At 51.2% G+C, this 26,714-nt stretch overlaps 2 protein-coding genes across 3 annotated transcripts in view; both read right to left on the bottom strand.

Moving 5' to 3' along the window:
- The window catches only part of ATP9A (ATPase phospholipid transporting 9A (putative)), a 129,541-nt gene extending 128,457 nt beyond the window's left edge, over positions 1–1,084 (bottom strand). Inside the window, exon 1 of one of the 2 annotated variants that reach the window (XM_052650750.1) lies at positions 807–1,084. In XM_052650750.1, the coding sequence (XP_052506710.1) occupies positions 807–1,084 (278 nt within the window). The remainder of the gene's footprint in view (positions 1–806) is intronic. The other variant, XM_052650751.1, reaches the window with a different exon arrangement.
- A 9,970-nt stretch (positions 1,085–11,054) lies between these two features.
- SALL4 (spalt like transcription factor 4) lies at positions 11,055–26,512 on the bottom strand. The gene is made up of 4 exons (XM_052651200.1): positions 26,383–26,512; positions 14,302–16,674; positions 13,194–13,474; positions 11,055–11,474 (listed from the first exon to the last, which is right to left on the bottom strand). The coding sequence occupies exons 1-4, from the start codon at positions 26,510–26,512 to the stop codon at positions 11,055–11,057; spliced, it is 3,204 nt and encodes a 1,067-aa protein (XP_052507160.1).
- Positions 26,513–26,714: the final 202 nt, after the last annotated feature.

The following is a 26,714-nucleotide window of genomic DNA, read 5'->3' on the forward strand; positions in this document are numbered from 1 at the left end:
CAGCCTTGGGAAATGCACGCTTCCAGGTCCCACCCCAAGCAGTCACCGGCGGGCCCGGGCGGGGCCAGGAATCGGCATTTTAACCAGCTCGCCTCCCCACGACCCCACACCCCCAGGTTAACTCTGCCCCGGTGATGCCACAGCCCCTTAAAACCTCAACAGGTCAGCGCCCTCCTCCTAGTCAGGGCGCAAAACACCCGCGCCTCCTCTTTCCGAGTGAGTGCAACCCTCACGAGGCGGCCCAGGGGCCTGCCTCTGCGAAAGGGTGGCAGGTGGCAGCCGCCGCCCCTGACCCGGGAGGCTCCTTCCTCAAATTGTGGGGACCGGGGGAGGGGGTGCAGGCGACCAGCAGGAGCTCCTCTCGCCCTCCCGCGGTCCAGCCGGGGCCGGGCGGGGACTCCGCGGCGGGGGCAATGCCAGCCGAGAATTTCCCGGCTCCCGAGAGCGGTTCCAGGCCAAGAGCGAGGCTCGATATTGACCAAATCGGAATTACGAAGACCAGGCGTAATGAGGAAACAATAAAATGGATAGAAGGCGAGGCTGACCCCGGTTCCACAGCGCCGGGCGGGCCCGGCCTCCCGCGGTGCCTAAAGCAAGGCGGGCAGAGGTGCCCGGCAGCCGGGCGCTCGGGCCCGAAAGGGGCGCGATCGCGCCGCGGTGCCGGGCCGGGCTGAGCCGGACCGCTGCCCGCCCGCCCCGCCCGGGCCCGGCCGCCGGCTCATGGCGCCGGCCGACCTGTCAGGCCCGGCCCGGCCCGCCCCGCCCGGCGCCGACAAAGGAGGGCGGCCGGCCCGGGCCCCGCTCACCCGGCGCGGGGCCTGCTGTCCATCCGCTTCTTCTGGCGCACCGGCTGCAGCGGGATGTTGTCCGTCATGTCGCCCGCCTTGACCGCCGCGCCCCCAGCGCAGCCTGGGCCGCCGCCCGGTCCGGCCTCCGCGCCACCGCCCGCCGGCGCCGCGCCGCCCCGGGGGAGGAGGCGGCGGCAGCGGGCGGGCCGGGCCCGCAGCGACGGGGCGAGCTCGCGAGCGCCGGGCCACGCGCGGAGCCGCCCGCGCGGCCCGACCGACGGACACGGGCGCACCATGGGCCCGAGCTCCGCGCGCCGCCCGCCCGCGCCGCGCCGCGCCTGCCACGCGGGGCGGCCCGCAGGGTCCGCGCGCGGCCGCCGCAGAGGCCCCGCCCCCGGCCCGCGCCGCGCGCCCCCCACGAGCGCCCACCCGGCCGCGCGCCCCCCGCCCACGCCCCGCGTGCGCGCGCCCGGCCGCCCCCGGCCCCGCGGACGCCGCTTTAGCCCGCACATGCCCGCCTGTGCGCACACGCCAAGCTCACACTGCATCCATCCTCTCACGGGCTCATTCTTGCACACTCACACGCGAGCCACACACACACAAACATTCTCACCCGCTCCCTCCCTACCAGCATCTGACATTCAGTCACTCATGCTCACCCGCACAAGCACACACCCTGCCACACTCACACCCACTGTCCACCCTGGACCTCACACACGTGTGCCCCCAGGAATCACAATCACAGGGACACACTGCCTCACTGCTCTCCAGACTCCCTCAGCCACCATCCTTCACCATCACTGGCCCCCCACTCTCCCACCTGGACCCTGAAATTCCCCATCACAGTGTGCACTCACACACGTGCACACCCTCCATCTCACACTCACCCCTCACCCGCCTCTGGGGCTGACACGCGTGCTGTCACACAGACACATTCACCCACACTGAGACACACACACTGACTCCGTCGCCCAGACCTGCGTCCACACCTACCTCCTCTCCCACAGTGTCCAGGATCCACTCACTCTCCAAGGACCCTGATAAAAATTTAAGAACAGAAAGAAAACGAACCGTGGTGTAGGAAGGAGGGAGGGAAGTTAAAAATCCATGTGTAATGAAATCAATGTGTAATGAATCCAAGTGTAATGAACCCCAAACTGTGACACCATGTTAACTAACCTACTGCAACTAAAGGGAATTGTTACGTAGTTACACCTAACACATTTGATGTGGGGTGTGGGTGTCTTTTACTTCATTTGCTGTGAATAAGGGTGCAGCCACCAAGTCTCTGTGTCCTGGGCCCTGAGTGAAGGAAGGCGGATACCAAACCAAGAAGTGTGACTTATCTCATGTCCCGATGAAGTTCCTCAAGAAAAGCATGTCGCTAGATTGCTGTATTGCACCTTTGAAGGGGAAACGGCATTCTTTGGCTAACAGACCTGACCTGCTTTGCGTTGGATTTTCTCTCTGTATGCAGGACGGTGCCAGGCACACAGCATGACGCAGTCAACTCTCAGGAAAGGTTTATTGAGTGGAGGCAATGTAAACACCCTGACCCACCAATTATGGCATCAGAGGGGGCCCCACCCTCTCCCACCTGCTTCCCAGAGGTCCCCTCTCAAACCCCACCCACCTCAGGCCCTCTTCTCCACTCCACCACCACACATGATGGGGGCAGAGAAGACCAAAGAGATCATGGCCCTTTAATCCAAGGGCCCCACACAGCTGGGAGCCGATAAACACGAGCTCTTGTTTTCATCAAGCACCTAAAACACCGTGGAATCCCATATTTCATCCTCCAAGCAGCCCTGCCAGCTGAGTCTAAATGATCACACCCACTTCACAGGTGAGGAAACAAGAAACTCAGAGTGGCCTGCACAAAGCAATGTGGTTAGAAAGGAACAAGACTGGGCTCTCAGGCCTGGTCTTCTGTGCTCCAGAAGGAAGGAAAAATGCCCTCCAGTGACCAGTGGAACCAGTGATCCTGACATTTCCAGGCAACTACGAATCCTGATCTCAAGCACCTTCCAGCTCCCTCTGGCCTCCCTCACTCACCAGGCTGTGCCCTCACTGTCTAGAGTAGAGTAATAATAGTGGCCCCTCATCTGAGATCCTGTATCGCTTCAGCACCTCACAACTGTAGAACCAGAGGCGACTTTCAAACAGTTGGGCTTCAGTTTCCTCATCTGTAAAATGGGGGGCTTCCCTGGTAGCTCAGATGGTAAAGGATCCCTGCATCAGGAAGATCCCCTGGAGAAGGGAATGGCTACCCATGCCAGTATTCTTGCCTGGAGAATCCCATGGGCAGAGCACCTGGCAGGGGTCACAAAGAATCGGACACAACTGAGCAACACATACACACACACGCACACGCACACACATGCCTCACAGGATTGTTGGAAGGATTAAATGAACCAATTGTGTACACAAAGCAATTTGAAAGCTGCGTAGATACAGGGAAAATTGTGGGCAGCTCAGGATTCTTGCAAGAATTCAGAGCAGTAATAGCAAAATGTAAAAACAGGCAATGCATGTCACATAGTAAATCGTCACCAAGGTTAGTGATTATAATTTCTCCTCCTCCTCCATTACTAATTAAAGAAACAACAAGGCTTCTCTGGTGGCTCAGTGGTAAGGAATCTGCCTGCCAATCCAAGAGACATGGGTTTGATCCCTGGTCTCGGAAGATCCCACATTCTAAGCAGCAACTAAGCCCACGCGCCACAACTGCTGAGCCTGTGCTCTTGAGCCCAGATGCCCAGCTGCTGAGCCCACGTGCCCGAGCCCAGGCTCTGCAATGAGAGGCCATCACAGTGAGAAGCCCGAGCGCAGCTGGAGTAGCCCCTGGTCGCCACAACTAGAGAAAAGGCCTTGCAGCAACGACGACTCGGCACAAAGAAAATAAAACAGGATTCTTTTTTTTTAAATAGTAAAAAATAAAAAATACTATCACAGTGTTATCAAATGGTGGTGTCCGGACAACGTTCTCGGTAGATATTTGAACTATAATTAATAATTATTTCTGTAGTGGTTGGTACAGAGAGCTCCATATACCCACTCCATATCCACCCTGATCCCAAACCCAGCAGTTTTCCTCATTAACATTTTGCATGATTGTGGTACATCTAAATGGATCTGAAATTTTCTCCTCGTCTCTACTTTCTGCTTTTTCTCTAGTCAACAGGTATCACTTTTTAAGTTTTTCTTTAAATGAATTTTGAAAAGACCAAGAGCCCCTCCTAATCTCCAAAGGTAAGAATATTTTCATAGGGAAAGGGAGGCACTTTTTAATTGCCTTTGCATTTTCCAAATTTCTTCGTGTGATTTTATAATCACTGCAGAAGACAAAGATGACTCCCTTCCAGGAAGGCAATCCCTGAGGAAGGGAGGCACTTAAAAGCCTTTTATCTCTTGGTGAGAAAGATCCAGAGACTTGTGTGAGATAGCAGAGGGCCTGTGGGGCTGGCGGGAACAGTGCCAGGCTCCAGGAGAGCAGCAGAGTGGGGCAGTGATGGGGTGGGGCTGGGGGGAGGGCATCCGAAGCCCTCTTCCCGGCTCGGCCCTGCCTTCTCCTGGTGGCCCTAGAAACAGCTACCTTAGGGTCCTGCTTTCTGAGGAGCCCCTTTCACGGCCTTTGACAGCCCTGTCCACCCAACAGGCTCTGGAGCAGGCTCCATCCAACAAGAAGTCACTGACCCCTAGACACCTGGAACAGAATGATCTTTGACAGACAAGCCGACCTAGTCCAGCCTCATCTTTCCAGAGGCCCACAGAGGTCACCAAACCTCACCAACAGATATTGGGCCCAGACCATCATCTATTTTGAGACTCAGTCCAGCCTACTCTGGAGCCTCATTTCCATAGCTCGCCAAGCTGGCTGAGGCTGTTTGCAGAGTGCAGGGTACTAGCAGGGGTGAAAGCGAGGCAGGGAAAAGGGGACCAAAGGCCTAATGAAACTGTTTTAGGTAGGGGCTTCCCTGGCGGTCCAGTGGCCGAGACCCTGCTCTCCAATGCAGGGTCAGGAAACTAGATGTAACCCGGGAGTTCACATGCCCCGACTAGATACTGCAACCAAGACTCAGGGCAGCCAAACCAATTTTTTTTAATGTTTTGGTGCCTACAATCTTCTCTGTGGATGAATGCCCCAGGTAGTCCTTTTGAGTTTCTCGTGGGTACTACTGACTTTGGGGCTATTCCCAGATTGTGGGGGGCTGCCCCGTGCACTGGAGGATATGCAGAAGCAACCTTGGTGTCTACCCATGACGTGCCAGGAGCAGCTCACCCCTTTCTCCCAGGCTGTGACCTCCACTGACGTCTTCAGACATGGCGAAATGTCCCAAGGGTAAAAGTGTCCCTACTTGAGCCCCACTGGGCTAGAAATATGGTGCTAATCTAGTAAGACCCCATCTCTAACACTGATCTCATCTTCCCGGTTCCCCTTTTTTGGGAAAAGAACTCTAAGTGCTTTCCATAAGCAACTATATCTAGTTAGGATCTAATTATATTAGTTTGTATGGTACTGTTTTTATCTCCAGACAGACAGACATTGGGGAGTTTAAGGAAAACACCACTGAACGTTCATTCATTCAAGCCATCTTCACCTAGCACCTACAATGTTCCAGGCACTGGGGATACCCGCTGCCCAGAGCTGAGGTCTGTGCTGGTACCTAGATCTAAGGCAAGACCGAAATCAACAAGATGACCAGAAGACCCGTCTAGCAGGCCTTCCAGGTTGCCTGCCTCTTTCATTGTCACTGAGCTACTTTGCAACAGAATACTGTAGTTAACACAAATGATTCTCCTTGGTAGAGATGCAAATGACCCTTGCCCAGTGGAATGCAGTTGATTCTAGCCCTGTGAAGGTTGGCTCCTTTTTCACGTCAGTTTACTTCAATCTTCCTGATCACCTGAAATTGAGGAGTTTTTTCAATTCTCCTTTCAATCAGTTGTAACTGTTGATACAATCTTGGATACATGTTCATTTTACATTTGTAGGAGTCTTGATTTTCCCGTTCCAAAAGGTTATACTTTAAAAGGATAGGATAAACAAGCCAGCATTTCAGAGTGCAAAACGCTATGTAGATAATACAACAGCGAAGCACAAAAAGAGGGGCTTTTATCATTCTTACTTGATAAAAAGTTGGCAACTGTAAGCAATTCTCTTCTATTTCCCCATTTTTAAGAACAATTTCCTGCTATATGGAATCCCAAAGATGAGCAATCCTAAATTTCATTATAAGTTCCTGTCCTGGGTCCCCTGGGGTCTTCACCACACAAGAAAGTGAAGACAGAATCAGCCTCCAACACAAGAAACTCAGGATATTTAGGAAGGCCAGTGAAAACGATTTCTCCCACCAGGATGGCCTGAAAGCCATCAAGATAGCCAGCAAGCATTAAAAAGCAAAACAAAACAAAAAGCTGGTTCAGGTGAAGTAAATAGTTAAGCAGGAAAAAGCAAGAACCACGCGATGATACAGGTCGTTTCAGTGCTTTTAAGGACCAACAATTATCCCTTCAGCATAAAATAAGCCTCTGCATCCTTTGTCCCAAGCCTTTAGAACACGGGTATTTCTTCCACTTTACCTCTTTCCCTGAATTAATGGGCTTCCCTGGTGGCTCAGATGATAAAGAACCTGCCTGTCAGTGCTGGAGACGTAAAAAACACAGGTTCGATCCCTGGGTCGGGAAGATCCCTTGGAGAAGGAAATGGCAACCCACTCCAGTATTCTTGCCTGGAGAATTCCATCGACAGAGGAGCTTGGCGAGCCAGTCCATGGGGTCACAAACAGTCAGACACAACAACACAACACCTGAATTAACAGATGGTTTACAAAGGGTTAGCCTTTTGATGAAAGTGAAAGAGGGGAGTGAAAAAGTTGGCTTAAAGCTCAACATTCAGAAAACGAAGATCACGGCACCTGGTCCCATCACTTCATGGCAAATAGACGGGGAAACAGTGGAAACAGTGTCAGACTTTATTTTCTTGGGCTCCAAAATCACTGCAGATGGTGATTGCAGCCAGGAAATTAAAAGACGTTTACTCCTTGGAATTAAAGTTATGACCAACCTAGATAGCATATTCAAAACCAATTACTTTGCCAACAAAGGTCTAGTCAAGGCTATGGTTTTTCCAGTAGTCATGTATGGATGTGAGAGGTGGACTGTGAAGAAAGCTGAGCACCGAAGAATTGATGCTTTTGAACTGTGGTGTTGGAGAAGACCCTTCAGAGTCCCTTGCACTGCAAGGAGATCCAACCAGTCCATTCTGAAGATCAGCCCTGGGATTTCTTTGGAAGGACTGAGGCTAAAGCTCAAACTCCAGTACTTTGGCCACCTCATGCGAAGAGTTGACTCATTGGAAAAGACTCTGATGCTGGGAGAGGTTGGGGGCAGGAGGAGAAGGGGACGACAGAGGATGAGATGGCTGGATGGCATCACCGACTCGATACACGTTGAGTTTGGGTGAACTCCGGCAGTTGGTCATGGACAAGGAGGCTTGGCGTGCTGTGATTCACGGAGTCACAAAGAGCTGGACACGACTGAGCAACTGAACTGAACTTACAAGGGCTGGAGGATGGAAATGACGGAAGAGGGGGACAAGAAGGGAAGAAATACAAATCGTCTGGGAAGTTCCTTCTCCCAGAAAAGTCACTTTCAAACATTTAGACTTTAGGGTTAAGAATCTGCTTTGGAAGTCAGGGTCACTGGTTCAGTCCCTGGCTCTAGCTTGCGAAGACTCCACGTGCCTCTGGGCAACTAAGCCTGAGGCGCTGCAGCTACTAAAGGTCAGGAGCCCCAGAGCCCAGGCTCCCCAAGAGAAGCCGCCACAACCAGGAGACCACACACCGCAGCTACAGCAGCCCGACTTGCCACAGCCAGCGAAAGCCTGTGAGCGGCACACACCCAGCACAAACAAAAATAAAAAAAAAAAATTTAAGACTTTCAAATGCACAGTTTGATGCTTCTTTTAAAGACATTTGTGAGGTCTTACCCTTAATACCTCAATTGCAGCATCCACTTCTGAGACGCAAATTTGCTTCCTTCTCCTTGTTTTGGCCATGTTTAGCTAATGCTCCATTTTCATTATTTAGAAATAGTTGAATCACAGCAAAGTAGTAAGGACCTGGGGGTTTTTGCTATTTTTTTTTTTATTTAGGGGGAAATCTGAATTTTCATGGATACCAGGACCAAAGCAGGATCCCTAGACCAAAAGGAGTTGCTTCTCCCAGCATATTAGGAGATGTTAATAGCTCTGAAAGCTAACAACTCACTTTCTGTGAAGAGAATTGCACATTTCTTGTAGTCGTTAACGATTTTGTTTGTAAACAAGGAAACAGAACTGAGGGAGTTTCCAGGACAGAGAATGATTATGCCACAAGAAGCATAAGCTTTCTCCACCAGAAAAAGTGCCCCTTTAAATGACCATGGTTACCGAATCTATAAAATAGATGGGGCCGAGGGGAGAAGAAAGTGAAGTCATGAATTAGCCACTACGGTGTTTAGATCTTCATCGGAGACAGAGTCGGGGACTGCCTGGTGGTCCAGTGGTTAGCACTGTACTTTCCAATGCAGGGGGGACACGTTCGATCCCTGATTGGGGAGCTAAGACCCCACATGCCTTGTGGTAAAAAAACACAAAACATAAAACACAAGCAATATTGTAACAGACTCAATAAAGGCTTTAAACATGGTTCACAATAGATTAAAAAAAAAAAACAAGGTCAGAATCACAAACTTAGCCAAATATACCTCTTTGATGGATTCAAAATAGGCTTCTCCCAAACCCAGGAAAGAGCCTACAACCAAGGTTCTGCCATTTTGTAACTTCCAGCCACAAGCGTTCAAATGCCCTGGGGTAACCTGACGAAGGTGGTTGTGGGGAGGGGGATAAAATGTACTCGCTGGAACCAAGGAAACTGCAACTCCACTGAAATACTGTTGCTGTGTGTCCGTATTTGAAGACACACAGAAAACCCACCTTAGAAATTGCCCGCACTGGCCTGCTTTCTTTGTACATTACTGGAGAATGATGAAGCATGCTGTTGCACGCGTGCTCCCTGGGTTACGAACTGCCAAGAACCACTGTCTGGAAGGCGAAGGAGGCGCCCGCCGCACGTGGCTTTGGCCCAACGTGCCTGCCTTCCTCAGTCTCAACAGCCTGAACCAAGAGAATCCTGTGATCCAGAGTTGGGACCAATTCTTATGCCCATCTCATCTGGGACATAGTAAGCGTCCAACACACCAGCCACCTCGTTTTGCTTGTTTGGTTCAAAAAGCTGGAAGCAGCCTATCTGTGCTGTGTGCTCAAGTCACTTCAGGCGTGCCACCTCTCTGCGACCCCATGGACGGCAGCCCGCCAGGCTCCTCTGCCCCTGGGGTTCTCCAGGCAAGAATACTGGAGTGGGTCGCCATGCCCTCCTCCAGGGGATCTTCGTGACCCAGCGTGTCTCCTGCGCTGCAGGCAGATTCTTTACCACTGAGACATCGCGGAAGCCCCTATCCTACTTAGTTGGGTGGAGTTTCTCCCAAGGCAGCTGGAAATGATTGTTAGGAAAGGACTCTCAGGTGTGGAGCAGAAACTAACAGAAAAATTTACATACACGCCTGGTGGTGAAAAAAAAAAGAACCATTCAAAATTTATTCTCCAACAGACAGACAGCATCAGCAGGTAAAAACTACAGGGGTTTCTCCGTAGATCATACATTCACAAGGCATTATTAAGCTTAACAAGTGAGAAAGCCTCTGGTCTATCTTCTGTAACAATATCCGCTTCACAGTGTAAACAGGTACTATCATTGTGTTCACTTACAATTCCCGAAGGAAAGGCACAACTTGGCAAAACAAAACAAAAAAATTTGTGGGGGTGGGGAGTCCTAAACTCAGGTGCAATTACCAAGAGACAGACTTGAGAAGAGCCACAATCCACTCTTCCAAACAGAGGGGCAAAGACGTCTCACCCAGAAATATGGGTCTTTCTCCTTGCTTGTTAAATCTTCAAGAGGAACGCTTCATCGTCTGCTTAATATCACATATACAAAAGGGGGGATTAAGAAGAAGAAAAAAAAGAATCACAACATCTTGAACTTTCAGCTGCTCCCACCAACACATCAACTCTTAGGTTTACGATAGGGTCTAGAAACACTTCAGCGGTCATCCAATAGGAAAATACAGACTATAGCTACAAAAATAACACATGAATGAGGTAGATAAATTAAAGCTTTCACATCCAGGACTTGCCTGTTCCAACTTGGTAGCCTTCATGCAATACTCAGAAGAAAAAAAAAAATCTTCATAATTACTCGGCGTTAAGTCACAATCAAGGAAATGTTGGTACAAATTAGTGTAAGTTTTTAGTATATAATAAGAAAACATGCCCTTCCACGAGTTTGTTTCTTCAAGAATGGACACCAAGCTCTTCAACAGAGCAGGCACTGGTGGACTAAATTACATCACCTGAGATTCCCTGCTCAGGTGGTCACCTCTCCTGGTTTTAGGAAGAAGGCGGCATCTGGAAGGGTAGAGAGGACCTTGGCACTCTTGAGGCTCCAACTGAACTGTATTTAAATAAGCAGCAACACACACATTGACTCTCTAAGGACTAAAATCAGTCCACTTGAGGGCATCCTACTTAAGGTTCCAAGGTTGAAAAACACTTTGGAATTCTACAACCTTGGTTTTCCAAAAAAAAAAAAATACATTCAAAAAAAAAAAAAGAGAAGTGGGTGCAGGGTTGGGAGAATACAAAAATGGGTCCCGAAACAGATGACAGACCACGCCCACTTACCCGAATCCAGTCCCCACAGAATCGAGCATACAGCCGCCCCACCCCCTGCCACCCCCCCACCCCAAGCAGGTGAAACAGGTGTCTTCTCCATTGTGGTTCAATACCTTCCAACTTGAAAGAGGTGACCGTCTTTGGAAACAGTTACTCGAGGTTGTACAAAGGTTTTTATGTATATAGTTTGTTGCAAGTAACAAAACTACTTTGCAAGACCCGCTTTCTTCCAAAATTTAAAAAAATACTAGTGTTTGTTTTAGTAAGAATTTTTTTTTTCCTCTTTTTTCTTTTTTTGCAAAGCAGCATAGCAACATTGTGATTGTAAGACGTGCCTGAGGTTGTGGTCACAACTGTAAACATTATTTGCACATCAGGAAGAAAACTGGAGGAGATGGGGGCCTTAAAAAAAGAGAGAACAAAAAAAAAGATACAGTTCTCTAGAGAGGTCACTGCCTGCACTGCTCCTCGGAGGCACGTCCTCCTGCGGCTTAGCTGACTGCAATCTTGTTTTCTTCCAGGAGGTGCGGGAACTGGTGTTTGGGGACGTTGTCGGCCGTCCCTGGCTTCTCCACCTCGGCACCAGCGGCAGACTGAGAGCCGTCGATCTTGGAGGCGGCCGTGTTATTCACCACGGAGCTGGCCCCCAGGGACACGGGGAGGGTGGGGATGCCACCACTCTGAATTACGGAGATCTCGTTGGTCTTCATGGCCAGACCACCGTTGAGCATGGTGGCGTACTGGTTCCACACGACGGGGTCCACGTTCACCGAAGGGGCCATGATTTCCTTGGGAAACATCTCGGGGACCCTCTTTCCGTCCGTTCCTAACAGAGCCATGGTGTTCTCGATGGCTAGCTTCCTGCCACGGCGTGCTGAGCTGTTGTTGGCCCCGTGTGTCATGTAATGGACCTGTGGGAAGAGGGACAGAAAGATTTCCACCAAAACAGAGGTTTTTGCATGTAGGCCAATCAAAGTCAAGTCTGCCCACAGGTGTGGCCCATCGAAACTTCTATTTTAAAATTAGATTTCGGAGAATTCCTTGGTGGTCCAGTGGTTATGGCTCCATGCTCCCACTGCGAGGGGCCCAGGTTAAAACCCTGTATCAGGGAACTAGGATCTCACAAGCTGCAGAGAGCAGCCAAGAGAGAAATTAGATTTAAAAATCCAGATTATCTATTCTCTTGGCGGGGGATGGCGGGGGGTCGACAATCAGACCATCTGGCAACAATGGGCCCACATTCCTCCCTAGAGGCAACGCTGGGGAAGCACACACCAAGTTTCCCCATCCACTATTCACGTGCACTTCTGTCAACACCTACTAGGGAGTACAGTGTTGTTTTGAGTGCTAGGGTTACAATGTGTTAACACACACACCTACAGAGGTAACAAATGGTATGGAACCGAAGGCATTCAGACACTGAGCGCAGATGAAATGGGAAAATACGTGAGACCAGGAGCTTACATCAGTGTCAACGCCCTGGTTACGACTGATTCTATGCACACATGCTAAGTCAATTCAGTTGTGTCCAACTCTTTGCGACCAACCCCATGGACTGTAGCCCTCCAGGCTCCTCTGTCCATGGGATTCTCCAGGCAAGAATACTGGAGTGGGTTGCCATGCCCTCCTGCAGGGGATCTGCCCGACCCAGGGATCGAACCCACGTCTCTTGTATGTTTCCTGCACTGGCAGGTGGGTTCTTTACCACTAGTGCCACCTGAGAAGCCCATTCTACAGCTGCGCAAAATTAAAATTCTACCACCGGGAGAAGCTAGCAAAGTGTGTGAGCATCTCTGTGCAACTTCCCCCTTTGTGGGAACTGACCCACATAAAAAATTTGAGTTATAAAAATTAATTTTTGAACAAAACAGACCCTGCCCTAATGGAGCTGACATTACCTAGATACATAGTGTCAACAGGAGCAATCATTGCTGAGGAAAAAATAAGCCTAGCTGGGAAGGTTACACAAGCCACCAGGAATGAATGTTATTTCATCTACGGTGGCAAACAAGACAGGGACTCTTCTGAAGAGCAAAGATAATCTACTGCCTCCTGCTTCTTCAACCTGGCCTCCTTTCTGCAATTATTTTCCCAGTTTGGCTTTTGAGTTTTCAAATCCCTTTTTTAAAATAAAAAGCTGAAGACCATGGTAGGTAGTCCAGTCTAAAAGCTCAAGACAAACCCATAATCGATTTATCAATTTTATATTACGAACATGACAATCACCATCTACGTTTCCAGATCTGCAGGATTTTATGAAGGCAACTAACATCCTAACTTCAGAGATGCTGTAATGTGAGGAAGCCTGTTTCCTTTTTCTTTTTTCCATTGCACTGCAGAGCTGGCAGGATCTTAGTTCCCCAACCTAGGCTTCAACCTGGGGCCCAGCAGTAGAAGCATGCAGTCCTATCCACCATTCCTTTTTAAAAAATACTATTTCCAATACAGTATTGTAAAGTAAAATAAAGTAAAAATAAAAATTAAAAGAAAATACTATTTCAAGAGCCAGTTTTGACATGGCATGATGTAATATCCCACTTGGCCCTGATGGAAGGATTTATTACGGATGAACGTCACTGCTTAACACCGAGGTCCCCCCAACCCCCAGCTGAAGCCTTAAGGAAGCTCACCTTCAAGTTGCCTTTGGTGGTGAATGCACGGCCACATATGTTGCACACAAAGGGCTTCTCACCAGTGTGAGTCCGCTCGTGGATCTGAAGCGCGCTGGCCGACGAGAAGTTCTTCCCGCACCTCGTGCAGCCGTGCTGCTTGGCCTGTCGTCGGGGCTGGGCTGCTAACAGAGGCGTCATACCTGGGGACATGGTCGCGGGACCCACAAACCCACCAGGAACTTCAACTTTGACATAGGTCGGCTGGGCTCGGATAAATGTCGATGGAACACTGCTCCGACCTGCGCACAGGGGAAAGAGAGAGAAAAAAAAAAAAACTTTTATCATCACGTCATCATTCATTCTTCAAACCAAGAAAGGAGTTTTGACCACCACTGCCCCGACGTTTGAGAGTCTGGAAACACCTTTCAGGAAATTTACACGTTGGAAGCAGCTTTCTTCTTATTTAGCTACACAGAGAATGACGACTCCAAAAATTTAAAAGAATTTTCCTATTGGGTGAGCCAAAAAATTCGTTCGGGTTTCCCCAAAACAGGATGTGGAAAAGCCTGAACAGAGTCTCTGGCCAACCCAGTATTTTGGATTTTAAAAGGTATCCGCATCAGAAACACATGCAACGCAATTCCAAGTTCAATCCCCACATCAAGTTACTTTTAAAGTCTGCTCTGGCACCATCTTTCCGATTCTACAAAGGTGTCCCCTCCGTTGGACCATTAATGCCATCAACAGGCATTCCACAACTTAAAATAGGTTAGATTCTCTTTTCTCCCTCAAGAATTACCCATCTGTGACTCTTACATTAGGGAGCGGGATCTCTCAATCTAGGAACTATGAATTATCTCACTGGTGTCCACTTCCTGAAATACTCTTCTAGGATAGCATTAACTCAAAAGAATCCCCGTGTGGCCACCAAGGACCTCCAACACAAAAATCAAAACCGAGCAAAGTACACTGTCCTAAGTAAAAGCACGTCAGGACTATGACAGAGGTAGTCACTAATTGCCCTACGGAGGAGCTAGTTCACTCTCCATCGGTCAAGGTCACCCCGGTTCCTTCCGGATGACCTCGAGCCCAGAATGGACCTAAGGGAAATCCAAAGCTCTATCACCTTCCATCTCAGTGCGGCTGCTCTCCGAGCCGTCCCCTTTGCCGTCGGCGTCCGGAGACTTGGACTTCACGCTCTCCCCCTGGCTATGGGCCGGCGAGACCGCCTGGAAGGACGTGCCCTCCAGGACGTCTGGGCTTCGGCTGGCGCACTCGGGGTCACCCATAACCGAGGAGGCGTCGTCGTTGGTCAGGCCGTCACTCTCCGCGGACCCGTTTTCTCGGCTTCCCTGCCGCTGCAGGACGAGCGCGGCGAGCCCCGCCTTCACCGGGACATCCAGCGAAGCCGCCGTGGCCAGCCCCGGGGTAGGGGACGCCGCGTGGACGCCGGCGAGGGGCCCGGCGACCCTCAAGGAGCTGCTGGGGGCCTCCTGGGGGCAGGCTTCGTCTACGTCGATGGCTTCCATGACCCCGTCGTGAGCGGGCGCGCCGGGGCTGCCGTTCTCCCCGGCCGCCGAGGGCTCGGGCCCCGCGAACTCGCAGGGGCTCTCGGGCAGAGGCGTGTTGGGGATCTGGCCGCCCATGTGCATGCGGATGTGCTGCTGCAGCAGGACCGCGTTGGTGAACTTCTTCTGGCAGATCGGGCAGGAGTGCTGCGTCCTCACCGACGCGCTGGTGCGGTGCACCCCCAGGTGCGTCTTCAGGTTGCCTTTGGTGGAGAAGGCGCGGCCGCAGACCTTGCACGGGAAGGGCCTCTCCCCGGTGTGCGTGCGGTAGTGCATCTTGAGTGAGCTCTGGCAGCTGAGGACGCGGTGGCAGATGAGACACTCGTTGGGGTCGGCGGTGGCCTTGTCTATGTTCTCCACCAGCCGCTGCAGCTTCAGGGTCTCCGACCCCGGCTCGGGCGGCCCACCCCCTGGGAAGCCTCCGACCCTGGGGGAGGGATGGGTCGGCCCCACCCCGGGCAGGATGGAGCCATCCTCTCTTTCCGGAGACAGCCCGGGCTGCAGGTCGCCGGGCAACGGGCCCCCTTTGACGTCCTTGGGGTGAGGCCCCGAGGGGAGAATCTGAGCTAGCCCTAGGACACTGGGGGTCCCCGCCGCGAGCGCGGGTTTGCTGTCTAGGGAGAGCCCGGCTTCCTCGAGGGGGGCGGGGCCGGCCAGCGCGAAGGGGAGGCCGCCGCCCACCGCCGTCTTGTCGTGGAAGTCGGCCAACAGCTGGGGGTTAGCCTTCACCTGGGGGTGCCGGTGGAAGTGCACCTTGAGGTTGCCCTTGGTGGTGAAGCGGTGGCCGCACACGGAGCACACGAAGGGCCTCTCTCCGGTGTGGGAGCGCAGGTGGATCTGCAAGGAGCTATCAGTCCCAAAAACCTTGCTACAGTACTTACACTTGTGCCGGCAGAGAGCCTCGTCCTTGAGTTTGACCTCCACCGGGGAGACACTCGGTGGCTTCCCTTTGCCTTTCTTGGACGGGTCTAAGGCCACCGCGGAGAAGGGGCTCTGGAAGAGCACAGAGCCCGGGGCCTGGGGGAGCAGCGCCCCGGGGAGGCGCGACAGGACGCCAGGGAGCACCCGGGTGGCGTCCGGCTTCAGCGAGAAGGGCGGCAGCCCCGGGGAGGCGGAGCCGCCGGCGGAAGGGACGTTGGCGTGAGGTAGCTTGGCGGGCTTCAGGGCGTCCAGGGGCAGCCCGGCGCTCCCCGCCTTCTGGCTGAGCAGGGCCACGGCCGCCGACACCTGCTGCGACACGTGGCCCCCGAGCGTCTTCAGCGAGTCGGCCGCGTGGCCGGCGTGGAGGGCGTGCGAGGCCCACATGTTCACCTGCACCCGGATCTGCTCCGTGAGCTGGATCTGCTGCAGCTGCTGCTGCTGGAGGCACAGGATCTGCTCGAGGACCCAGGGCAGGCTGCCGGCGCTGGGCAGGGGCGCCGGGGGCGCGTCGGCGCTGCGCTGGTTCACCGCCACCTTGGTGCCGCGCAGCGCCTGAAGCGTGACGTTGGTGTTGGCCACCTTGCCTTTGGGTAAGTAGCTTATGTCCTGCGGCGCGGGCGGCAGGGCGGCCTCTGTCTTCAGATACAGGACCGACTCCGCCCCCGGCTTCTCCCTCGCATCCCCGGGGCCCCCTCCGCCGCTGCCATCGTCCCGGTGGCCCTCCCTCCGGCCCGGGCTCTGCGGCTGCGGGCTGAGCACAGTCCCCGACAAGTCTTCGGACGACATCGGTCCCTCACTGTCCTTCAAGATGAGCACGGGGGGCGTTTTAGTGCAATTTTTCTTGTGGTCCAAGAACTCCGAGAAGCTGAAGAACTCGGCACAGCATTTCTCGCAGACGTGGGTCTCCTCCCGCCGGGGCCGCTTTATCCCTGCTCCGTCCCCATTCAGCTCGTCGTTGCCACTGCTGCAGCCGCCGCCGCCGCCACCACCAAGATAGTTCATTGGAGCACCTGCGAGGAGAGGGAAGGAGAAGATGAGAATTCCACCCTAGGAAGGGCACAGGGCGGTCTCTGGTGCGGGGAGAACCACAACTCACAATTCAGAGGGCTTCATGATCTGTGTCCTAACAAAGAGACCATGGAATGAGGGTCTCAGTGAGCCAACCATTCATGTAGTGGGTGGAATCATAACCCCCCCAAATATCCAATCCTAACCCGTTCCCCTGTGCACGTGGTCTTCTTGTTGGGGCTGGGGGGGAGGCTCTGTACAACTGTTAATTATAGAGTGGAGCCCAAGCCCAGTGCCTGGTGTCCTTAAGGAAAAAGAGACAGGAAAACTTCCCTGGTGGTCAGTGGTGAGGAATCCACCTGCCAAGGAGGGGACGCAGGTTCAACCCCTGGTCCAGGAAGATTCTACGTGCCTCGAATCAATTAAAGGCCATGTACCGCAACTACTGAGCCCGTGGGCCTAGAGCCTGTGTCCTCTAACAAGAAACCACCACACGATGAGAAGCCCTGGCACCGCAACTTGAGAAAGCCGGCATGCAGCAACAGGGACCCACGGCAGCCAAAAATAAGTAGAAATCAAAACAAACAAAAAAAACACACACGACAGAATAAGGCCGTGTTAGGCCAAGGCAGGAGATACAAAGCTCTAAGCCAAGGATGCTGGACCCAACAGAAGGCAGCAAGCAGGCTGTGTGGTCCACTCTCGCCTTGGAGCCTCCAAGAGAAAATGACCCTGCTGCTCCTCAGCCTCAGGGGTCCAGCCTCCAGAACAGTGCAGACAGACTTGTCTTGGGCAATCTAGTGTGTGCTCATTCCCTAAGTCACGCTCGACTCTTCACAACCCCATGGCCGTAGCCTGCCAGGCTCCTCTGTCTGTGGAATTTTCCAGGCATGAGTACTGGAGTGGGTTGCCATTTCCTTCTGCTGGGGATCTTCCCAACCCAGGGACTGAAGCTGGGTATCTTGCATCCCCTGCACTGGCCATCTAGTAATCTGTACCAACTTATTATTAAGGCAGTGCTGGGAAACTCAATAGAATTTACTAAAATAATCCCCACAGAGCTCTCTGCCCCACCTCAAAGCTGGCTTACAAAAGCAAATGGATTTCATGTCATCCATTAAAATGACACTGGAAGCCTGCTGTTCATCTCCACCCTGGGTCCATCAGAAGTGAAACTGCAATAAATCACTCCTTCAGACAAAGTGGGAACTCTACCTTCCCACCAGAGACCGTGGAAGTTTAAAGGTGCCAAGAACTATGATGGTGGTACTAAATTCACCTAAAATGTGGAGACCTAAATAAGACAAAACCGATACACCGAGGAGTGTTTTTTATGTGTGTGTCAGGGCGGCGGCGGGGGGGGGGGGGGGGGGCTGAAAAAAAAGAAAAGGAAAGATTGCATGTCCAAGAAAAAGACTTTACTGACCTTCCTGATTATGGAAAACCTGTAGAAATGCCTTAGCGTGACATTAAAGGATTAACAAGCCATTAAACAAAGAAGCCAGAGACAAGCAGGAAAGGATGGAATGACAGAATTTCCTCCTCGCCCTCCGTTTGATACAACCTTCATAGTCTGGGCAGTTCTGTTCCTAAAAATGATTGATCCCTGGGTTCCTTTTGCCAATTGGGTCCCATTTCCTTCACAGTGACTGCCAGTCTGCTGGTCAAAACACCTACTGGGCAGCCATACTATGGCCAGCTGCCTGGGCCCTGGCGAGTGGAGACTCCGTAACCGACTTGACTGTTTCCATTTCCTGGCTGTTCTGCTGTTACGTACACCCTGACCCGAGAAGTCACACAGGCACACCTCAGACACAGCAGTCCCAGGTGTGCTGAGCTAAGTCACAGACCTTTGCATATGGATACAAAGATCCACCTAGAAAGAAGGGTATTTTTCACAGAAATGTTTACAGCCACAAAAAAAAAAGGGAGGGAGGTGGAATATAAATTTTGGTATACCCACAGTATGGAAGCAATGTAGAATTTCCGTATGTCCTGAATTCGGAGACAGAAATTAGGTGGAAGTAGGTTCCAGAACTGTATGCAACAAGTGACCACTTTTGTTTAAAACAAAAAACACCTATTTGAAATGTACAAATGAATGGGGAAACGGCCATGTCAGGAAATATTATTTTTTAAATAAAATAATCACTTTTTAAAAATAAATGAACCTATTTTGCCTCTTCTTGGGTGATTACATTTCCCAACACCACCTGTTTTGACTGAGTCAGTCAACAATTTGGGGGAGGGATTGATCTTGAAACAGTGTATTTCTCTTAAGATCTATACTTCCCAACAGACTTTCAAACACTGACTCTTAAATTTCCACAGCATAGCCTTAATAAATTGACTTAATCTTTCCTAATTTCAGACTAGGTAATAATCAGAAGTTTAGCAAGGTATGTGTGGGTGAACCAAGGGAAAGAAAACAGAAATTATAGTAATCTATCATTCACAGGTTTGATATAGTAGGTTTATCCCCCAGGATTTCTATTAAATGTGTACAATCATGACTGCTACATAAGGTAGATGCCTGGGTTAAGTCATGTGATTAATAAGTGTTTGTGAGTGCTGACTACAAGCCTGGCACCATCCTAGGATCTGGGCAAAGTGCATACTGTAGGTGTTCAGTGAACATCAATTTCCTCACCTTGTCTATTTCTGTGGCTTGGTTACCTGGGCAACTAGGGCTGCTGAAAATAAGACAACAGTCACTTAAAGCCTCACTCATTTTAACAACCCTTCTCACTTCCTACTGAGTGCAAGGCAGGGCTAGGGGTCTGATGATGCAAAGACGAGCAGCCTGGTAGTCCCCAACGGTCCAGACTAGAACCTCTAGGTGCCCCGAGGTCCACGCTACATCCATCCAATCCTATTAAACACCAGCCCCATTTATGGATGAGAAAAACAGACTCCGAGATGTGACTTTTACCCAAGACAACACAATAAAAAATGTAGTCATAGATAACTTTTGAGCACTTACTATGTACAGGTGTAATTTATATGTTATTAACAATTAACAAAAGAGACTATTACATTTAACAGAGGGGGAAACTGAGGCACGGGACATTAACTTCCCTGAGGCGGTGAAGCAAAAAAGCCAGGCATGTGCAGATTCTCCCTTTGAACTCTTCATTCATGCACTTCTTCCTCTCCTACTAAGTTCTTCTACTGAGATGGCAACTATCTTGCCTCTTGCAGAAACCCCTGGGGAGGACAGGAAGGCTTGAAGGAGCAGGTTGGGGTGGGGGTGGGACAGGGAGGGTTAAGACACAATCCACCCCAGCTATTTCCATGGGGAACAGTAGGTAGGTACCACCTTCCTTCCAACTCCACAACTGCTCTAAAGCAACCAAATTCCCAAGAATCAAGTTAAAAGTATTCATTAGTTCCCAGAATCATTAAGATGGTGTATCTATCTACCTGTACATTTGTAATGGGATGCTTGTGGAGGTGTGTTAAGTGGCACCATCTTTCTGGAAGTGCAACTCTGGCAATTATGTGTCAAGAACTTTTCAAGGGAAACTTAGAAAGTTTCTCTTGGGAGGGAAATATACCAGCCAGGTAAATGCATAAATAGATACAACTTTTTCAGAGTACAATCCACCACCACCATCATTATAGTGCAATTCTTCCACCCAGCAACTCCCTTGGTAGGAATTTACTTTCTGTGATGCCAGGGTTCAGGTCTCATAGCAATAAACACCCCAAACAAAAATGGACACACTGTGGTTCACCAGCAAGATTCTGATGAAATAAACCAGGGTACAGAAAAAAGATGACTACTTTGTAGCTCTTTACTACAGGTGCTTGCTCTATAGGACAACCACTCAAGTGTGATTTCAAAAGGAAGAAAAAATGCAGACAACAGGCTGTACACATAATGTGCTTCCCCCCTGCCATGTTTGGGAACAGACATAAACATGTCCGTGGGAAACTTCTGAAATAAGTGTTGCTAAGGCTGGTCCCTGGCCTCTGGAGCATAGGCCTGGGGTGGAAGAGAAACTTCAAAATGTATACACTTTTGGCTCTTTTTTTTAATTAGCATGTTACACCCCTCCTCTCTCGTCTCAGCCATGCTACTTCTGGAAATCTCTAGCAAAGCCCATGTACAAATGCCCATTCTGCTTGTTAAGCGCCAAAGCACAACTACGACCATCCCCCATACGTTGCCACAGAGCACCCAATGCAGACTCCCCCACCTAAACTCATTTATCTTTGCAGCCACACAGACAAGCATCTTTGCTTCCAATATGCAAGCGTGGAAACTGAGGCTCAGGAATAAATGACTCAAGGTGCCACACTGTTCACTAGAAAACACAAGAGCAGGGGCTCTAGTCTTAAATACATTTAAAAAGGCACTAAAGTTAGCGGCCTCATTTATTACTCTTTCTGCTAGAACACTTTCTTTTTTCCTTTTACCCCTCTAGGAAAGCTTTTAAAGCATTTTTCCCCCTCCTCTCCCCCCGACCCAGTCCAAAACTTTAATACCACAAACATACTGTATATCTGTTTACGCACTATGATCCTTTGGAAGACCACAAACCACTGTTAACACCCATAATTTTTTTTTTTTTTGGCCAGGATGCACAGCATACAGGATCTTAAGAACCTGTGCCCAGTGCAGTGGAACACCAGGGAAGTCCCAAATATACGTTTTTGTCTCCCTCTCCCCCCCAGAAAGTTTTCACCCCCACACAGACAATATTCTTTCAATCGTGAGCATTGAGCGCACACCTTGGCAGTATTTGCAGAGCAGGTATTTTCCTATGAGGTTAATGCGGTTGTGTTACTGGAAATTCTGGTTACCTGACTGACTGCTAGATCTTCTTTACTGTGTTCATAAAGAAGCACGTATTACTGTATCACAAATGTTTCCAATCATTTCTGGTCAGTGTATCTCAACGTGATTTATCTCCTGGGTATTTCTATGTATCTCACTGTACGCGGTTCAAGATTTCTGTTGGAGGAGGGGAACTGTGGCACAAAAAAGGTTAAGCTCCCTGCCCCAGAAGGACCTAGCAGTTCCCAAGAGTGATTTACAACCTGAATACCAGCTTGCAGGCCCTGTATACACAGGCTCGCCTCTTCTGCAGCCTCCAAGCAATACTGGCAACATCCCACTCTGAGCCTTCAAACAGCAGGAGCTCTGTTTGCTGGTGCAGTAAAGTACTTCAACATCCAGACCACCATTGGCAAATACTGAAAGCGTATTTGCCCAAAAGTAAGAGGACTCTGTTATGAACAATCGCTGGGTATGCTTAAGTTAACCCTTCCCGAAAAGAAAAAGCAAAGTTCAGAGGGATTACAGCAACTAGATCTTCCATCCTTCCACCCCACCCCCACTCCCGAATTTTAGGAATGTTATCTCTCAGCATCTAGTTATCCAATAAGTTGGAAGAATGCAGTAAACCCAGCAGGGGGCTTAGATTCAATCACTGCCAAATGGATAGAAAATACTCTTACTATTGTATAGCAAGAAAAGCTCATCTGCCAGAGGCCAATCAAATTCTGAAGCCTATGAAAATGCTTAAGAAACCAACCGTATATCTTGAGACAAGCATTATCCCTGAAGCTTATCTTTTTTCCCTCCCATTCCTATATTAAAAGAACTACAATGAGTAGATTATCTAAAGTACTTAATATCTCTTACCCCACACCCCCACCAGCAGGATAACTGCTTACCAAAAAACAAAAGGAAATTGAGATGTCCTTAAGTACTGAACCAGTTCAAAAAAAGCGCTTAAAATTAAACCAGTTTAATTTTACATCTGCATTCAGCAATCTGAGAAACGCCTTTAACTTAATTTGTAGGTGGGAAATTAAAGCTGTAATTAAGTTTCCATTTAATAAAGGCATTAAAAAAATTGTTCCAAACTGTCCTGAATCAAAATTCAAGTTTGCTGAAAAGGAAGAAGTAAAAAAATCAAAGTTTTTTCTGCTAACGTGTGCAAGCTCTGCTGTTTATGCTAGAGATAGGTCCCACTTTTCCTCAACTGGAGCTCATCTTTTAAAAACAAGTTGTTAACTTCATGCAGGCAGTTTTTGCTATCTCCTTCCCCAGAACCCCTTAAAACAGTACCTGACATGGACTCGAAATTTGGGGGGGGAAATGGATGGCAATGATTGGAGATGCAGTTCTTATCTGGATTTAGAGGCTTCTAAAGATGCTTTAGATGCTTTTTTAAACAATCAAAAGCACACAGGTGAAGGGTGATGAAAAAGGGGTATCTTAAACTCTTTCCATTATTTTTTCCAAGGCAGTAAAGCCTGGAGCACCAAATGCAAACTCTGTTTAATTTCCAAATTGCTTCCCAGGACCCCTTATTCTAAAGCCTACAGCAGCCCGGCTCCTCCATCTGATAGAATACTGATAGAAAAATCCCATCCCATAACCAACTCCTCTAAAACCACCATAAACACAACTTCTTGGATTTAGAGCACAGCTCAAATCAAACAGGACAAGGAAACTCTGGGCAAGCCATTGCAACCAGGAGCTGAAGTTTAAACTGAGCAAAAACAAAAAAATCACAAGTAATGTACGTGAGGTCTCCAGCGTGGTGTGGGCTACAGATAAAACTGCAGAATTATCCCACTTTGGCAGTTCAGCTGTCCTGACACAATTTTTTAATTTTTATTTTGAATAAAATTAATTACCGATCACATTTCCAGCACACAGTGGGCCTTCTATAGTTGAAACTATCTAAATAGGGTGTTTCATCTCCCTGGTACAGAGAAAGAACCCAGAAGCTCAGAAATCAAAGCTTACGCAGCTGAAAGTCTTACAACCAGATTGGAATGCACACCTCACTCTTAACACCTTACAAAAAAAATTCATTTCATTTAAAAAGAGGAAGCATTAACTCTATCCCTCCCTCCCAAGATGGCTCCCTAACAAGAGGAAGGCTGAAGGGGCTTGAAGGATCAGCTAGCACCGATTTGTGCAACTTTTAACGGAACAAAAGAGGTGTGGGCAAGCTGTAGCCCTTCTCTTTCAGAAAGCCAGATGCAAATGCAGAAACTTGGCCTGCAACATTCACGGAGGCTACTGTCACCAAGATTTCCCTTTCCCTCAATTAAAACAGAAACTTCCAAGCGTCCCATTCTGCCTCCTTACCGCAGATGTAGGTCATTTCAGTCTAGAAACTGGGGCTAAGCGGTTATTTGAATTTGGGGAATCTTAATCGTTGATGGTTGTCATCCAGTTTAGCACAAAGGGCATTTGAACCTCTTTTGAAAAAAAGGCTAATTTTCCTGTACATGGCCTTAGTCCCCTGACCACCTGCAGACGTTCTGGATCTAACTGATCGCCAAGCTTCATCTTCCTCCCTCAAAAAGTGCATTTCTTTTTAAAGTGGTCTCAAATCGGCTGTGCACTGTAAGGTCAGTCTAAACTGGATGTCTTTAACACACGCAAACAGGGGCTCAAACACAAAACGTATCCCTTAGAATGGACTGCTTGGGAATGCACTACTACTACGTTCTGTTTCACGGCGGCAACCGGGGGCTCTGCAAACACATACTGGGATCGAAGAATTCTTTCCAAGAACGCTTAAAGACTTGGCAGAGAAACTTCGGCACCGCCGGGGAAAGCGCAAAGAACTGGCTGGCGTCCCGAGGAGCGCCCAGCCCAGAGATTTTCAACCCCCAGCCCCAGTGCGTCCCTCCCGTCAGGTGGGAGCCGGTACCTGCGAGGGGACCCGCCTCTCTGCAGAGCGCGAGGTTCCCGGCTGGGCCTCCAGGGGACGCCCGCGCGCAGCTCAGCGGCCACCGCATCCCCAGCGATCAATAGCAACTCCCCCTCCCCAACTGTGGAGGGAGCGCGCGGCCAGGCTCGCGATCCTAACCAGCTCGGGTGGACTGGTGGCCGACTCCAGCTAGCGTTCATTTAAGAACGTCCCCTCGCCCCCCGTAACCAGCTCCCCCTAAGATGCCAAATCCCACCAAAAGCCGCACTAAGAGTGCGCCCACCCAAAACGAAGCGGGTAGGGGGAAGGGGAGGTCAGAGCAGGACCAGGGGAGGGGTCAGAGCCAGGAGCTCGCCCCTCCTTCCCCGGAGGAAGCGGGCGGGCGGAGGGTTAACCCTTTTGTTCCAGGTGGGCCAGGCAACGAAGCCTCTCCGTCCTTCCCCCCCACCCCCCTCCCAAGGCACAAAGAGAGGCCGCCCTCCCTCGACCTCCGGTGCGCGCTGCCCTGACCATCCGACGCCCCAAAAACCGCTGAGCCGCCCCTCTGGTCAAGCCGATCTGTTTAACTTGCCCTGGAAAAAGATTATTTGGGGAGGAGGGGGGGGAAATAGGGATTTACATTATATAGATTCAGAAAATGTATTCCATTCCCTCCCCGAAATAAAGGGTACGGTAACCAAAACGCGGCGACGGCTCTTCCCCTCCTTGTAGTGGACTGAAGCGACTGGGGTCGCCGCGCGCACCCCCATCACCCGCTGGGAAATTAGAAAGCAGGCGGCGAGGGGAGCGAAGCCACCAACAAGGCCCGAGAGGAGCTTAAAGACGCCCCCTCCCCCCACGCGAACGCGAAAAACTTATCAGGCGACAATTTGGCGGGCCAGGGCGGAGGGGAGATAGTGAGAAAGCGACTCGCTCCTAAAGCCCCCGAGGTTAAATGATTAGGGAGAGAGGAGTCCGCTCGGCCGCTCCGACTGGGCTGGGGGTCCCGAGCTCTCCCCGACCCCGGAGAGGCGCGGCGCGGAAGCGTGGGCCGGGTCAGCCCCTGGGAGCTCGCCCTGTCCGCGACCGCCCAGCCCTGGCGCGACCTCTCCCCTCCGGCCCCCGGGGCGCGCTTTTCGGAAAGCGGGGCGCGCCAGAAGAGCCACGCGCAACGCCAGGCGGGTGCACCCCAGCGGGACTGCAGAGCGCGCGCGACCCCCGCGCCCGGGGGCCCGCACCCCCCCCGCCGCCCGCGGTTATTTTTAGGAAGTCGGAAATCAAAGATGGCTGGAGGTCAGGCCCCGAAAGGTTAGGGCGAAGATCGGCAGGCGGCGTAGCCCCGGGAGAAAAGAGGGAAACCAAAAAAAGAAAATTTTGAAACGGAAAAGAAGGCAATCTTGTGCCCTCGTCCTCCACTTCTTCCGGCCCTGAGTCCCCTCCGCAGCGCGGGTGGCCCGCACCCCAGCTCCTGGGGGGTGGGGAGAGGTCGCGCCCCCTCCCCCGCACGGCACGGGAGGGGCGCGTGCAACCGATCGGCCGCCCCCGGGGGGTCTCCCAAAGGTGCGCCCCTTCCCCAGCCGCCTAGAAAAGCCCCCAACGGTGAGGGAATAGAGTGGGGACCCCCGGGGTCTTTTCTTTTAAAAGCGGCGCCAGGGAGGGAGGAGGGGGGCCTAAGTTACAAGTGTGGGGGGGAGGTTACTAGTGAGGGGAGTGCAGCCAATTAAGAGAGGGGCAGAGGACGAGGAGAAGGGGACCTCTCGGGAACGAGGGGCAGGCAGAGGCTCGGGGTCACTCCTACAGTAAGAGCGAGACCTGGGGGTGCAACTTCCACGAGAGAGGAGCGAGAAAAAGTGTAAACCTAACGAGGGCGGGGGTGGGGGTGGGGAACCAGGCTGCCGGTTCGCCCCTGGAACTAAGCCCCCGGATCCAAGTTCCCGAATCTGCGGAGGGAGCCGCGGCCTCGCCGAAGCCCGCGCCTCCGAGGGGCGGGCGAGCGTCTAAGAAGCTGCCCGCCCGGGGCGCGCGCCCCCCAGCCCCACTCACCCGGCGCCCCCGCCGCCGGCGCCGCTGGGGCCGCATCTGCACACTCGGGGGCCGGCTGCTGCGGCTGCCGCTCGCCCTGATCCTCCTCCGAGTTGATGTGCTGGGGCTTCGCCTGCTTGCGCCTCGACATGGTGCGAGCATCGGGGCGCCTGGAGAGCCGCGGTTATTTGCCCACTCCGCCACAAATTCCTGGAGTTGGGAAATTTACCCCCCTTCGGCCGGAACGCGCATGTCCCAGTAATTATTATTATCAATAATGCATTGCGATTTATCATGAGCCCTGACAGCTGATTGGCCTGGGTCCAAGACCTCAGAGATCATTTAAATAAGTC

This window comes from Budorcas taxicolor, chromosome 13 (genome assembly GCF_023091745.1).
Source record: "Budorcas taxicolor isolate Tak-1 chromosome 13, Takin1.1, whole genome shotgun sequence".
NCBI lineage: Eukaryota > Metazoa > Chordata > Mammalia > Artiodactyla > Bovidae > Budorcas > Budorcas taxicolor.

Coding starts and splice junctions, on each gene's coding strand:
- SALL4 (XM_052651200.1), bottom strand. CDS start 26,512: ATGTCGAGGCGCAAGCAGGCGAAGCCCCAGCACATCAACTCGGAGGAG. Junction 16,675..26,382: donor GCCGGCGGCGGGGGCGCCGG/GTGAGTGGGGCT, acceptor CTCTCCTCGCAG/GTGCTCCAATGAACTATCTT. Junction 11,475..13,193: donor CCACCAAAGGCAACTTGAAG/GTGAGCTTCCTT, acceptor CTCTTCCCACAG/GTCCATTACATGACACACGG.